At 39.5% G+C, this 14,639-nt stretch overlaps 1 protein-coding gene across 4 annotated transcripts; it reads left to right on the top strand.

Annotated features, from left to right (window-relative positions):
- Positions 1-1,247: 1,247 nt before the first annotated feature.
- LOC148363175 (uncharacterized) lies at positions 1,248-11,202 on the top strand. 4 transcript variants are annotated; one of them, XM_088340762.1, is made up of 4 exons: positions 1,248-1,354; positions 5,434-5,588; positions 8,145-9,371; positions 9,516-11,202. In XM_088340762.1, the coding sequence occupies exons 1-4, from the start codon at positions 1,308-1,310 to the stop codon at positions 9,575-9,577; spliced, it is 1,491 nt and encodes a 496-aa protein (XP_088196888.1). In that variant the 5' UTR covers positions 1,248-1,307; the 3' UTR covers positions 9,578-11,202. The 4 variants fall into 4 exon arrangements, with proteins under 4 accessions (XP_088196888.1, XP_088196889.1, XP_088196890.1 ...); XM_088340764.1 differs by lacking the exon at positions 1,248-1,354 and adding an exon at positions 4,202-4,267; XM_088340765.1 differs by lacking the exon at positions 1,248-1,354 and adding an exon at positions 5,303-5,343.
- The last annotated feature ends 3,437 nt before the right edge of the window (positions 11,203-14,639 follow it).

Here is a 14,639-nt window from a genome sequence, read left to right as displayed (position 1 = left end):
TACCTCCTGAGCTACTGCCGCCCCAATAGTTGTGTGCATTATACACAAATAAATCCATATTTCCTCCACACCCTTCTGAGCCATTTTCATGCCTTGACTGGGATGCAACAAACCACAAATGATCTTAAAAAACAGACAAATCTTCTAACAAGTCCAAAAAAATAAGATAAGACTAATTAAGCTGAGCCTGCTAAAGCTGAGAGTTTATCCATTACCGCCCTCTAGTGGCTTGCATTTATGTAAAAAGTCATAACCTTTGATAGAAATGACCTTGACAACTGCTTCATTGTTGACATTTTCAGAGATATATGGTAGGCCAGATTGAATCGTCCATTGGCCAACGGGCTGTATGGTGTAGAGCCAAATAAAAAACAAAATAAAAAATGAGCAAATAAAAGCCATATTTAACAAAAGTAGGTCTTGAGCCTCCTCTTAAAAATATCAAGGGTCCCTGCAAATCTGATGTCCTCTGGCAGAATGTTCCATAGGTGAGGACCAAAGTGCCTGAATGCTCCTTCGCCATATGCGGAGAGGACCTAATAAGATAAGATAGGTTTGGCCAAGACCATTAAAACATTTAAAAAACTAGTAAATGCACCTTAACGCACAGGGAGCGCTTAGTGCACATATGTCAGAGTCAAGGCCCGCGGGCCACATTAGGCCCGCGAGAGGGTTTTACCTGGCCCGCGTGACGATATCAATATATTATTAGATCCGGTGTTGTGCCCTTTTCCGACTCCTATGCAAATTCCTCCCCCCCTGATCGTATTCTATATAAAACGCTTATTAAAACAATAAAGCGAGCTAATTATAATAATTGGGAGATCCTAGTCTATATAACACGTTTATTTAAACAATAAAGCGCGATCGTATTTTACAAAATGCGTTTGTTAAAGCGGATGGAAAAGTCACCAACGTCACTGTACGCTATGATTTCCGCAATCACAACTAATTGTACACAAATAATATTTATTTGATTTACTATAATATCCGTATGTAATGTCTTTTTTATTATGAATGAAACCCTGGTTGCATTGGATCCCGCGGTGTAAACAAATTGTTGTTTTTTTGCATTTAAAATCGGAGGGGGGGAGGAATTTGCATAGGAGTCGGAAAAGGGCACAACACCGGCCCGCAGGCCGCTGCAAGCCAGCGGCCCGCAGTACGCATGAATACTACATTTCCCACAATGCAACGGGGACGCGCCGAGCGGGAGCAAAGCGGGAGGCGGTTTGATATATTCAGCAGTCGATCAGCAGCAGTCATTAGCATAACAGCAAAAATTAGCCCACAGATACCCATCAACAATGGCTAAACGGAAGGTGGACACTGAAAACCGGGGCTTTCAAACAAGGTGGGAGTTGGAGTACATGTTCACGGAGGTAGCTGGAAAACCTGTGTGTCTGCTATGTGGAGAAAGTGTGGCGGTGATGAAAGAGTATGATATTAGACGGCATCATGAAACAAAACACACGCCTCAAACAAGTAATGTAGAGTTGTAGTAATACAGTACTGTATATAAATGTATGTAAATACAGTAATAATACAGTAATGTTTCCTGTGCAATTACACATTTGAAGTTTTTACTCCGTTCAAGTTTAAAAGTTAAATATGCACATAAAGAAGGTCTTGTTTTTTGTTGTTCCCCTCGGGAATTTTAAAGCTTTATTGTCTATGTTGACTATGTTGTTTTTGTTTGCCGACTCTGTCCTGGGAGTGTTTCTTGTTTTTCGGCTTTTCGTGGAAAATAGATCTTGATGTGGACAACAGTCTTTTGATAAAATTGTCTCCTATTTAGCAGAGAAAATGACTTTTGATTGTTATTATTTGTTAATCAGTAATTCCTTTTTTTCACACTAACCCAGAGAAAGCACAGAAAGGAAAGTCAATGTACATTTGAGCAGGACAGATGAGGTCCAGTGTGTTGATTGCTATTGGTTTTAAGTAACAAGAGATTTTTGCACTTTATTTTATTGTATTTCGAGGCAATATTTCTTTTTAATAATTTCAGATGATTGAATGATAGAAAATGGTTATGAGTTGTTGTTATGATATATGTTATGAGTTTTTTATATAAAGGACATTTGTATTTTGTGCCTGCTGAAATTAAAAATGACTGACAGAGTCATAAGAAAATATTGCTTTATTTATCCAATCATATTGTAATATATTTGTTGTGTTTTCAGTAGGTTAAATCTTGGTTTCAGTAAAGATTGGACAGTCCGGCCCTCGGCTTGTAGCCAAATGTTTTATTTGGCCCTCCGTCCATTTGACTTTGACACCCCTGGCTTAGTGGAACGAGGAGCAGCGTTCACGCCACGTCACTGCAAATCAAATGCTACCCCTGGCAGTATACTGGACTGTCTCAGAAAATTAGAATATTGTGATAAAGTTCTTTATTTTCTGTAATGCAATTAAAAAACAAAAATGTCATACATTCTGGATTCATTACACATCAACTGAACTATTTCAAGCCTTTTATTATTTGAATATTGCTGATTTTGGCTTACAGCTGAAAAAAACTCAAAAATCCTATCTCAAAATATTAGAATACTTCCTCAGACCAAGTAAAAAAATAATTTTATAACAGCAAAACTAAATCAAACATTTGAAAATGTCCATTGATGCACTCAGTACTTGGTTGGGAATCCTTTTGCACGGATTACTGCATCAATCCGGCGTGGGATGGAGGCAATCAGCCTGTGGCATTGCTGAGGTGTTATTGATGCCCAGGATGCTTCGATAGCGGCCTTCAGCTCATTTGCATTTGTAGGTCTGGTGTCTTTCATCTTCTTCTTAACTATACCCCACAAATTCTCAATGGGGTTCAGGTCAGGGGAATTAGCAGGCCTATCAAGGACAGTGATGCCATGGTCAGTGCACCAGTTACTGGTGGTTTTGGCACTGTGGGCAGGTGCCAGATCATGCTGGAAAATGAAATCCTCATCTCCATAGAGCTTTTCAGCAGATGGAAGCATGTAGTGCTCTAAAATCTCTTGGTACACAGTTGCATTTACTCTGGACTTGATGAAACACAGTGGACCAACACCAGCAGCTGACATGGCTCCCCAAACCATTGCTGACTGTGGGAACTTCACACTGGATTTCAAGCAACTTGGATTTTGCTCCTCTCCAGCCTTTCTCCAGACTCTGGCGCCTTGACTTCCAAATGAAATGCAAAACTTGCTTTTGTCTGAAAAGAGGACTTTGGACCACTCTGCAACTGTCCAGTGCTTCTTCTCCATAGCCCAAGTCAGACGCTTCTTCCGTTGTCTTGAGTTCAGAAGTGGCTTGACCATGGGAATACGGCTATTGTAGCCCATTTCCCTGACACGTCTGTGAACTGTGGCTTTTGATACCTGGACTCCAGCTTCAGCCCACTGTCTTTGAAGCTCCCCCAAATTCTGGAAGCTGCTCTTCTTCACAATTTTGTTAAGGCTGCGGTCATCTCTCTTGGTGGTGCAGCGTTTCCGGCCACATTTTTCCCTTCCAACAGACTTTTTGTGGATATGCTTTGAAACTGCACTCTGTGAACAGCCTGCTGTTTGAGAAATTTCCTTTTGTGTATTACCCTCCTGATGGAGGGTATCAATGATGGTCCTCTGGACAGCAGACAGATCAGCAGTCTTCCCCATACTTGTGATTTAGTTTACAGAACCAAGCTGAGTGTTTTTAAAGCTCAGGAAACCCTCGCAAGGTGTTTCGAGTTAATTAGATGATTCAGGTGATTAGTTGAATAGCCTACTTGTATACTTTTTCATGATATTCTAATATTTTGAGATAGGATTTTTGAGTTTTCTTAAGCTGTAAGCCAAATTCAGCAATATTCAAATAATAAAAGCCTTGAAATAGTTCAGTTGATGTGTAATGAATCCAGAATGTATGACATTTTTGTTTTTTTAATTGCATTACAGAAAATAAAGAACTTTATCACAATATTCTAATTTTCTGAGACAGTCAGTATATGGTACAAGGCTGACGTCCAGCATGCAGCCTGAACGGGTTAACGCAATCTCATTTTAACAAACCATTTTTATGTTACATTGAAATCCTAGAGAGCCTAGACTACATTTTCACCTATTAGGTTGTGTGGTAACTGATTTAGTCAGGGACCGGTAACGCCTACAACGTTTTTTTTTTTTTTTTTTTTTAGGTCAGACCATTTTTTCTATAGGGTAATAGGATACTGTTTTAAGTCGGAACTGTTTTCAAGACGGATATCCGGTTACGCTCCCAATCTTCGCAGTGCCAGTAAGGCAAAACTTTAGTGAGTAACCAGTTATATGTCTTTATTTTAGTTCCTAATTATTATTTTTAACTTTTAAAATGAACAAAGGCTTGTTCTGTTTATCTCTTTCGTAGCTATTTTACCAAACTCCTTGTCACACTCGCTTTGTAGATTGGTAACGTAGTCAGACATAAAGAAGCTTAGTCATTTTAATGTCTTCAAGTTTTGTTATAATATTTTGCTTTTATAAACTTTGTAATATGAAAATGCATAATTTGCCCTTTAGGAATTTCTCTTGTTTATTTATTGGAAATTGTAATGCGGAGAAAAAAAACACAATGTACACTTAGCGTTTATTGTTTCAGTTTTACAACGTATGATCCCATTAAACAAAGAAAAACGGTAATAACTTATTTTTTGCGACTAGTTGTTTCCAGAACCACCCGTACGAAGTAAATAACGCAAAGAAGGAATCATATGGGCCCTATATGGTTATACAGTATGGCTATATTCTGAGGGTTTACAAGTTAACAGTACCATGGTGAACCCAATGGCTCAGTTTACTCGTACGCATTACTGCACATGAGCCTTTTCCCCCATCAGTTCTACGCTGCAAATAACTGATATGTAGTTTAGAGACGAATTATGCCACAAACTCTGGCTTACTTGTCAAAGAAGCCTCTTGTGTATTGGTTGAATTCTTTTGGCCTTTTCCATTTTATCTTCCGTTTCCACATCGAGAATGCCACCGCTGTATCTAATCATATACAGTATAGTGTAAATCCACAATTGTATGCATCCTTAAATGGTAAACGCCACAATTGTATCCATTCATTCACATATGTTGGCCTGGAGAGGCATGGGCCACCAGGCTGTACTTGCCCGAGACACACCATAGGAAATGGTGCCCCTACGATCCCAGTAGTTAAGGGATTCAACCAACCAACCACATTATACATATATATATATATATATATATATATATATATATATATATATATTATATCATACTGGATTGAGCAAGTGTGTTGTCTGTCTCTATGTGCCCTGCGACCGGCTGGAAACCACTTCAGAGTGTCCCCTGCCCACTGGCTGGGATGGCCTCCAGCACCCTAGTGCGGATAAGTTGTGCAGGAAATGGAATATATTGGATGGCAAAGTTGTTCCAATCCATATTTAGTATTCATATGTATCTGACTTTGCAGAATTCAAGTCGGATCTTCCTACCCGAGGAAAATGTGCACGAAGATCACAGGCAAGTTTAAAGAGGAGCATCAGAGAGCACCAGCGGAAACTGAGCCAGAGCATCGACAAGTGGACATTGTTTGCAAGCAGCTTAGAATTGTGTTGAACAGAGCAGGTTGGTCACTGTATATCCTGGGACATGTTTGAATTGCTGTTTGTTTGTTTTCTTTGGTGTTATTTTAGCTCCATAAGTCAATCAAACTATTTATGTTCCATACCTACAGTGGGGCAAATAAGTATTTAGTCAACCACCAACTTTGCAAGTTCTCCTATTCGGAAAGATTAAAGATTCCTGTAATTGTCAACATGGGTTCACCTCAACAATGATAGAAAGAATGTGTGGAAAAAAACTGAAAATCACAGTTTGTATTTTTAAGAATTCATTTTCAAATTAGATTGGAAGATAAGTATCCGGTCACTTACAGAGAAGCAACATTTCTGGCTGTCAAAGAGGTCTAACGTTTTCTAACAAGGTCCAATGAGGTCTAACCAGGCTCCACTTGTTACCTGTACTAATGGGACCTGATTTAACTCCTTATCGGTATGAAAGACACCTGTCCACAAGCTCAGTCAGTCAGACTCCAAATTCCACGATGGCCAAAACCAAAGAGCCATCAAAGGACACCAAAGACAAAGTTGCAGACCTGCACCAAGCGGGGAAGACTGAAGCTGCAATAGGTGAACGCTTGGTGTAAAGAAATCAACTGTGGGTGCAATTGTTAGAAAAATAAGACATAAACGACCACTGATCATCTCCTTTAATTTGGGGCTTCATGCAAGTCCTCACCCCGTGGCGTCAAAATGATAACAAGCACGCAAAAATCCCAGAAACACATGGGAGAACCTAGTGAATGACCTAGAGAGATCTGGGACCACAGTAACAAAGGCCGCTATCAGTAGCACAATGGACTGCCAGGGACTCAAATCCCCCCCACTGAAGCCTGTGCAAGTTCAGGCCTGCCTGTGGTTTGTTAGAGAGCATTTGGATGATTCAGAACTAGGATGATAGAACTTTTTGGTTGTAATACTTGTATTTGGAGGAGAAAAAATACCCAATTGTATCAGAAGAACACCATCGCCACTGTGAAGCACAGGGGTGGAACATACAGCTGTTTATCTGCAAAGGGACCAGAATGACTGTTATGTGTGAAGGAATGAATGAATGAAGCCATGTATCGTGAGTGAAAATTCTCCCTCCATCAGCAAGGGCATTGAAAATGAGACTTGGCTTGGCCTTTAATATGACAATGATCCCAAACACTCAGTCATGGCAGTCGCGGAGCGTCTTATTAACAAGTATTTTAAGGTCCTGGAGTGACCAAGCCAGTATCCAGATCTCAGCCCCATAGAAAATCTATGGAGTGAAGTTGAAGGTCCTGATGCCCAACGACAGCTCTAAAACATCACTGCTCTAGAGAAGTTCTGCATTGAGGAATGGGCCAAAATACTGGCAACATTGTGTGAAAAGCTTTTGATGAGTGACAGAAAATATTTGGCCTCCTTGATTGCCAACAAAGGATACATAACAAATTATTGATAATCTTTTCGTATGGTCCAAATACTTACTTTCCATCATGATTTGCAGATAAATTATTTCAAAATCAAACAATGTAATCTTTAGGCTTTTTTCTCCATAAACTGTCTCTCATGGTTGAGGTTTATCAACGTTGACAATTAGAGTCCTTTTTAATATTGTCAAGGGGTAGAAATTGCACAATTAGTGGTTGACTTAATTACTTATTTGCCCCAATGTATGTTCCTGAAAACATTCTTTTTCTATATTCCCCACTTCTGGTATTGAAGAAAACCTTATTTGTTCAATTGCACCATTAACTCACTTAATGCCGGACATTTCTCGCAAATGGGAAGTACGATTCACTTTTGAAGGCCAACACAAAATGTAGTCTTGTAGCATCGGACATATCAAAAGAAACATCCCTTTCTCACTAGATGATGATGTTGATGGGACTTCACCATCTTTTTTGAAAGGAATAAGCTTTGTTCTCTCACCACACTGCTTCAGTACCGCTACTCGCCTCATCGCCCACCCACACACTCGCATTTGCCGAATCAGGAATTCAACACGAGAAAGTGGGGGCTCCCGACATGTGGTGACAAAGATCTGATCAAAGCAATTCCTGCCATTTTCTATACTGAAATCATTCCAAAGAGGCTTGATACTTACTGATGAACTGCGCCAAACTCTTTAAAATACATTTTAAAATAAAACCAAAAAAAAGGATTTTCATGTTTTGGCACTCAGGGACAATGCTTCTGAAAACGTTTTATGTGTTAGATAGATGGATAGATAGATACTTTATTCATCCCTGTAAGGAAATTCACATTTCCAGCAGTATCCTTGTGTTGAAAAATAAGATAAAAGATAAAAGATATAGAATACAAAAATACCCAATATAATGTTTTGCTATAGAGTATTTAAATAGTGCTACGGAAAATACACACTAATAAAAATAGGGTAATATGCAAATGTGGGTTTGGGGTTTAATGTGGGCTTTTACTCCCCCGGGTGGAGTTAAAAAGCTTCATGGCATGAGGAAGGAATGATTTCCTCAGTCTGTTCGTGGAACAAGGCACTGAATGAGTTGACACAAATATTTTTATAGGATGAGTTAAAACGTTTTGGGTTTTATTAAACTTTTGTATCCCGCAGAGGTCGGGAAAAAATATCTTCTTCCTTGGCGGCCGGAGTCGGAGTTGCCTGGCGTTAAAAAGGAAAAGGAGGAGTGGCAGCCTGTTGAGGTGAAAGAGGAGAAACATTTCACCGAGTTGCCTGTGACTGGGGCTCCTATGAGCAGTGAAGATGAAGAAAAGGACAAATGGAAAGAGCCAGTGAGATGGAGCATTAATCAGCCCGTGACCACCGATGATGACGACACATCACGTTCTGCACACGCCGATTGCTACCAACAATCGGAAGGTGATGCCGTGAGTCACGTTGATGGTAAAAACAGCACGTGCTCACAGTGTGGCAAAACGTTTACAACTAAAAAATATTTGAAATTGCACATGATGATCCATACCGGTGAGAAGCCATTTGCCTGCTCCATTTGTGGTGAAAAGTTCACTCATAGAAGGGCTTTAAAAATACACACAAGAACCCACACTGGTGAGAAACCTTATGCCTGCTCCGTTTGTGGTCAAAAGTTCACTCATAGTGGGACCTTAAAAATACACACAATGACTCACACTGGTGAAAAGCCTTTTGCCTGCTCGATTTGTGGTCAAAAATTCTCTCGGAGAGTGTATTTAATTGGACACATAAGAACCCACACTGGTGAGAAACCTTTTGTCTGCTCAGTTTGTGGTCAAAAGTTTTCTCGGAAGGGGTACTTAACTGGACACATCAGGACGCACACTGATGATAAACCATTTGTCTGCTCAGTTTGTGGTCAAAAATTCTCTCGCAGTGGGAACTTAATTGGACACACAAGAACGCACACCGGTGAGAAACCTTTTGTTTGCTCCGTTTGTGGTCAAAAATTCTCTCAGAGTTCGGCCTTAAAATTGCACACACAAACCCACACGGGTGAGAAATCTTTTGCCTGCTCGATTTGTGGTCAGAAATTTGCTCGACGTGGGAATTTAAAGATGCACACACGGACCCACACGGGTGAGAAACCTTTTTCCTGCTCAATTTGCGGTCAAAAGTTTGCACATAACGTATCCTTGAAAAGACACACGCAAACCCACACAGGTGAGAAACCTTTTGCCTGCTCTATTTGTGGTCAGAAATTCGCTACTAGTTCAAACTTAAAAACACATACTAGGATCCACACTGGTGAAAAGCCTTTTAACTGCTCAATTTGTGGTCAGAATTTTACTCATCTTCTGACCTTAAAAAACCACACAAGAACACACCGCGGTGAAAAACCTTTGCCTGCTCAATTTGTGGTCAAACCTTTGCTCAACATGGGACCTTAATAGAACACACAAGCACCCACACTGGTGAGAAACCTTTTCCTGGCTCCGTTTTTGGATCAACATTTACTGAAAGTGGGACACGCGCTGAGAAGTCTTTAACCTGCTCTATTTGCGGTCAAAGATTCTCAAATGAGGATAAAGCTTGGAGGCACAAGTGTGTGAGTGTAAAAAGCCGTGATCACTCTGCTTAATATGTTCTCATTCATTACATTTTTATCCATTAATTTGCATTCTTAAATGATTTACCGGATTTGTGTACTCTTAGAGTTACATTGGTCAAGTCAGGTTTATTTGTAGAGCCCTTAATAACAAGCAGTCTCAAAGGGCTGCACGGACCACAGACGAACGGAACACCATCCCCTGATCTAAGACCTACATGAGGGCAAGGAAAAACTCAAAAGCCCCAACATGAGGAGACAAAGCCAAGAAGGTTACTTTAAAAATGTAATCGGATATAGTTACTACAGTTACCTGTTGAAAAATGGAATCAGTACGTTATCCGAATACTATGATATTGCGGTAATGTAACTGGATTACTTTCTATTACTTTTGGATTACTCCAATTGTCATAAAAGACAAAATAAACTTAATATAAATAAAATGACTCAATTTTGTTTAAGATAATCGATCAATGTAACCTTGAAAAAGAATTGAAAGAAACCAAGGTCAGGTAGTTGCTTGTAGTCCTACAAAAAAGTGCTCTCTTTTTAATATTAAAGGGACAGTGTGTAATATGTAGTATCTCAGAAAAAAACAATACAAATCCCCACTTAGGTCGCCGCCATGTTTATTTGGTATCCTGCCGCCACGCTGTGGTCTGGCACTGGCTCATGCTCGCACCAGACAACACAGTGCTATCTAGTGGTCAAATATTACACACACATAAAACTCTCACATGGCAGACAAGATGTGCTCTGTTTTAGTTCACATTAAGAGCTCATTAACAACCAAATGTTGTTTCAAACACACCAAGAGTTATCTAAATTTCAAACAAATTCTGGGATATCTTCTCTCCAAGTCCAAGTTTTTTTTGAAGTAGGGATTGGTGTGCTTTGGGTTGCAGGTTGTCCCTTTTATCAGAAGATTGAATTTTAACTTAGAAACTTTGATAAGTGGTATTATTCCATGCCCAAAACTCTTAACTCTGCAAGGTTTTATATATTTATTCATCAAATATGTATTGTGTAAAAAGCTTTCCATTGGTCGACATTACTGAGAGAGTGTAAGTGCGCGATGCTGCTTTCTCCCTCATGTCAAGAACCGGAACAGATATTGAAACAGGATATCGAAATTAAACAGGACAAACTAGACGGGAACGAAAACTGGGGAGAATAATAAACAGGACAAAAAAAGACGGGAACGAAACTGGAAACCGACAATAAGCAGGACAAAATAAATGGGAACAATACCAGACAGGAAATACCAACAGGAAACCGGACCGAGTCAGAACCCACGTCTTGCGGGACAGAGGTTCATTGACGGACCGACAAAGGAAGCGTGAGAGCACTAAGCTTAAATAGACGAAAAGCCAATCTGTCAACGAGCAGCAGATGGTGCCTCATGGGCGGGGCCAATTGGGCGCCTTGGTAACCGTGACACCTCATGCATAACTCCATCTTAACTTCCTGTTGTAAAATGAACTTGCTTGTGTTATTTGCATTTGATATCCCTGAACTGTATTGCTTCTTTCTGTATAACATTGTTGTCTGACTGGAATTGTTATAAGCGCATATTTTAGTTTTGTTGTCGACGTATGAGAATGTAATAAATGAAACACTTAGAATTGACATCCAGTGATGTGCCTGTGGGTTATTTGTCATTTTATTTTTTGTCGCAAGTCAAGTCAAGTCATTTTTATTTGTATAGCCCTAAATCACGAAGAGTCTCAAAGGGCTTCACAGATTGTTACACTATATTACACAAACTATTTTCAACCGACAAGAGGAGTAGGTTATTCGTATGCAATGGAGTAGAAGTGAGTTTTAAGTTTAGATTTAAACATTTCCACTGAGGTTGCAGATCGAATCTCAGGGGGAAGAGCATTCCACAGCACCGGTGCCCGGATGGAGAACGCTCTCGAACCAGCAGAAGACTTCTTTGCTCTCGGGATCATCAGAAGACCAGCACTCTCAGATCGTAGGCTTCGGACCGGGACATAGTGGCAGATCAGATCTGAAAGATAAGAGGGAGCAAGTCCATGTATGATTTTGTACAATACTAAGAGAACTTTGAAGTCACATCTTTGGCTAACTGGGAGCCAATGCAGGTTAGCCATAATCGGTGTTATGTGATCGTACTTTTTTGTCCTAGTTAAAAGCCTCGCTGCGGCATTTTGTACTAGCTGAAGAGACTTGATTCTGGACTTCGGGAGACCGGAGAGTAGTGCATTGCAGTAATCGAGACGGGAGGTAACAAATGCATGAATTATTGTTTCCGCATCAGACTGAGACAGTATTGAACGGATTTTAGCAATGTTGCGAAGATGGAAGAAGGCAGTTCTAGTAATTTGCTTTACATGCATCTCAAAGGATAGATCAGGGTCAAATATGACACCTAAATTTTTAACTGAGTCACTCTGTGTGATGTGACATTTGTCAATGTTCACAGCAGTTTTTGCGAATAAGTCCCGGCATTTAGAAGGACCAATGACTAACATTTCGGTCTTTTCAGAGTTAAGACGCAAGAAATTGAGTGACATCCACTCTTTTATCTCAGTGAGACAGGCCTCCAAATTTCCACAGTTTAGTGTGGAAGATTCCTCCAACGGAAGATATAGTTGAGTGTCGTCTGCGTAGCAGTGGAAGCTGATATTGTACTTGCGAATAATATCACCTAATGGAAGCATGTAAATGTTGAAAAGTAGGGGGCCGAGCACTGAACCCTGCGGAACACCGCAGGTAACATTAAAGGGCTCAGATGTCGTTTCACCATATTTAACACAGTGCGTCCTATCTGAGAGGTAAGATTTGAACCACGAGAGGACGGCTCCTGAGAGACCAATCCATTTTTCCAACCGTTCTAGTAGGATATTGTGGCGCACTGTGTCAAAAGCAGCACTAAGATCCAGCAGCAGCAAAAGTGATGAAGCGCCAGAATCCATTGACATTAGGAGATCATTTGTTACCTTGATCAGAGCTGTCTCAGTAGAGTGGTTAGCCCTGAATCCTGATTGCATGGATTCAAAAAGGTTATTCTCCGATATGAAAGCATTCAGCTGCTGTGCCACTACTCTTTCGAGTACTTTAGAGAGGAAAGGTAGGTTTGACACAGGTCTGTAATTACTTAATATTTCTGGATCAAGGTTGGGTCGTTTCAGTGTGGGTTTAATAACGGCGGACTTAAAAGCTGCTGGAACTACACCTGAGGAGAGTGATGTATTTATAATATTTAGAACTGAAGGCCCAAGGACGCTAAAAAGACTTTTAATAAGTGAACCTGGGAGAGGGTCGAACTGGCAAGTTGTCGGTTTGGCCGCATTCACCACTTGTTTGAGATCATCAAGTGACAGTTCACTAAAACCGGCCATTTTCCCAGGGCAGCCACCCTGTCGTGCATCTGTAAATTTCAGTCCTTTAATACTTGTGGTACTAACAATATCTTTTGCAATTTCTTCCTGTATGCATTGAATCTTCTTAGTGAAGGAGACCATTAAGTCCTGAGCAGAGTGTGTCGAACTGTCTGCGATAGCCTGTTGCCTTGTAAGTCAGTGCAAAATACCTGTCAGAAATGGGAAGACATGTGTTACTTATGAATGAGGCTCCCTTCTCAGCCAGCTGAGCTTCTTGAGGCCTCTGTTCACAGAATATGAACTTTTCAGAAAATATCTTCCTAGGTTTACTATGTAATCTACTTAAATGGTTGTCAAACCTCAATAATTAACATAAAAAAAACAAAAACATTTGCGTTAGCTTTAGCTGGCGAGCTGCAATTAGAGTCTAAACTAAAGGCACAAATAATTAATATATTCATCAAAATGCTAAATAAGTATTTTTGGTGATATATTTTTGCAATTTCTGTTTTTTTTTTAATATTAGTAGCCTACAATATTTTTTTATGCTAAAAAGCGGGTTAGTAGTACTTATGTATTCTTTACTTCAGACTTCTACAGCAATCCGAATGTAAGAAAAATAAAAAATATATTTATATATATATATATATATATATATATATATATATATGTAACGGCGGTGTATCTGTCCCACCAAAGATCCACATTCACGTTGGACTGGATGATGAGGCTTTTATTACAGTTGCTGCAAATGAATGAATCACAACACAACACGTGGTAAACTTCTTTGATTGCTTTGATCTCGTTGACAGCTCGTTGTAGACTGCCAAAAAAATATCAAAGAGCTTTCTTTTCAGTTTACTTAAAATACATTTTAGAATATCAACCATCTCAATACATTTTTTACATCCATTTTAACAAGATATTTTAACAAGAGATCGTATAGTGGTTTTTTAATGTTTAGTATGAATTCAACATATTTTTCTTTAGTCTGAATTTTAACCAACATCATCCTTTTATATATAAATGAGAAAATAGATATAACAATAATAAGTATAAAAACGGGTACAATTTACCTGCAAATTATGGAGTCACAACACGTGGTAAACTTCTTTGATGGCTTTGATCTCTATAAGGGGAATTAGCATTTTAGCACAACATGCAACGTCCGGCAAAACTGACATAAAAGGTTACAGAAACAAAACGAAAATAAATCCAAACAGCTTGACAACATCAATCACATTACTGTGCATGTTGAGAGATTTGTCAGCTGCGGTTTTAATGTTTAAAATTAACTTTTTGCGGAGCACCAAAAGATCGTGTCTTACAGTTGACAGCTCGTTGTAGACTGCAAAAAAACCCCACCTTCTAGTCGCAAAGTCTATAGCCAAACCAAACCTTACCACATACCAGCAGGTGGCACTGTTGGACTCATCATTGCAGGACACTTATACAGAAACTATACAACATATTTCAGCAGGAATTTCAATAAAACAAAAGTTATTATTACACCCATTACATATATATTTGCTGATTATTTGTCTTACTTTTTGGTGTTGTTTTTCTCATTAGGGGCCTCCAGTTTGTGATTATGCTAAATATTAGAGACTTAACTTTTTCTATCTATGTGCAATTGCTACAACAATCTAAATAAAAAGTGTTTTTGGTGATTCATGTTTTTGCATTTTGGGATATTTTTACCATAATGGACCTCCA

Source organism: Urocampus carinirostris, chromosome 7 (genome assembly GCF_059441175.1).
Source record: "Urocampus carinirostris isolate Australia breed hairy pipefish chromosome 7, RoL_Ucar_1.0, whole genome shotgun sequence".
Lineage (NCBI taxonomy): Eukaryota > Metazoa > Chordata > Actinopteri > Syngnathiformes > Syngnathidae > Urocampus > Urocampus carinirostris.
This window is presented reverse-complemented; position numbering and strand designations above follow the sequence as displayed.

What these genes read in the sequence shown, in the direction of transcription:
- LOC148363175 (XM_088340762.1), top strand. Translation starts at nt 1,308, where the DNA reads ATGGCTAAACGGAAGGTGGACACTGAAAACCGGGGCTTTCAAACAAG. An exon ending in AATTGTGTTGAACAGAGCAG is followed by an intron (nt 5,589 to 8,144) that starts GTTGGTCACTGT and finishes TGTATCCCGCAG; the next exon opens with AGGTCGGGAAAAAATATCTT. An exon ending in CCGCGGTGAAAAACCTTTGC is followed by an intron (nt 9,372 to 9,515) that starts CTGCTCAATTTG and finishes GAAGTCTTTAAC; the next exon opens with CTGCTCTATTTGCGGTCAAA.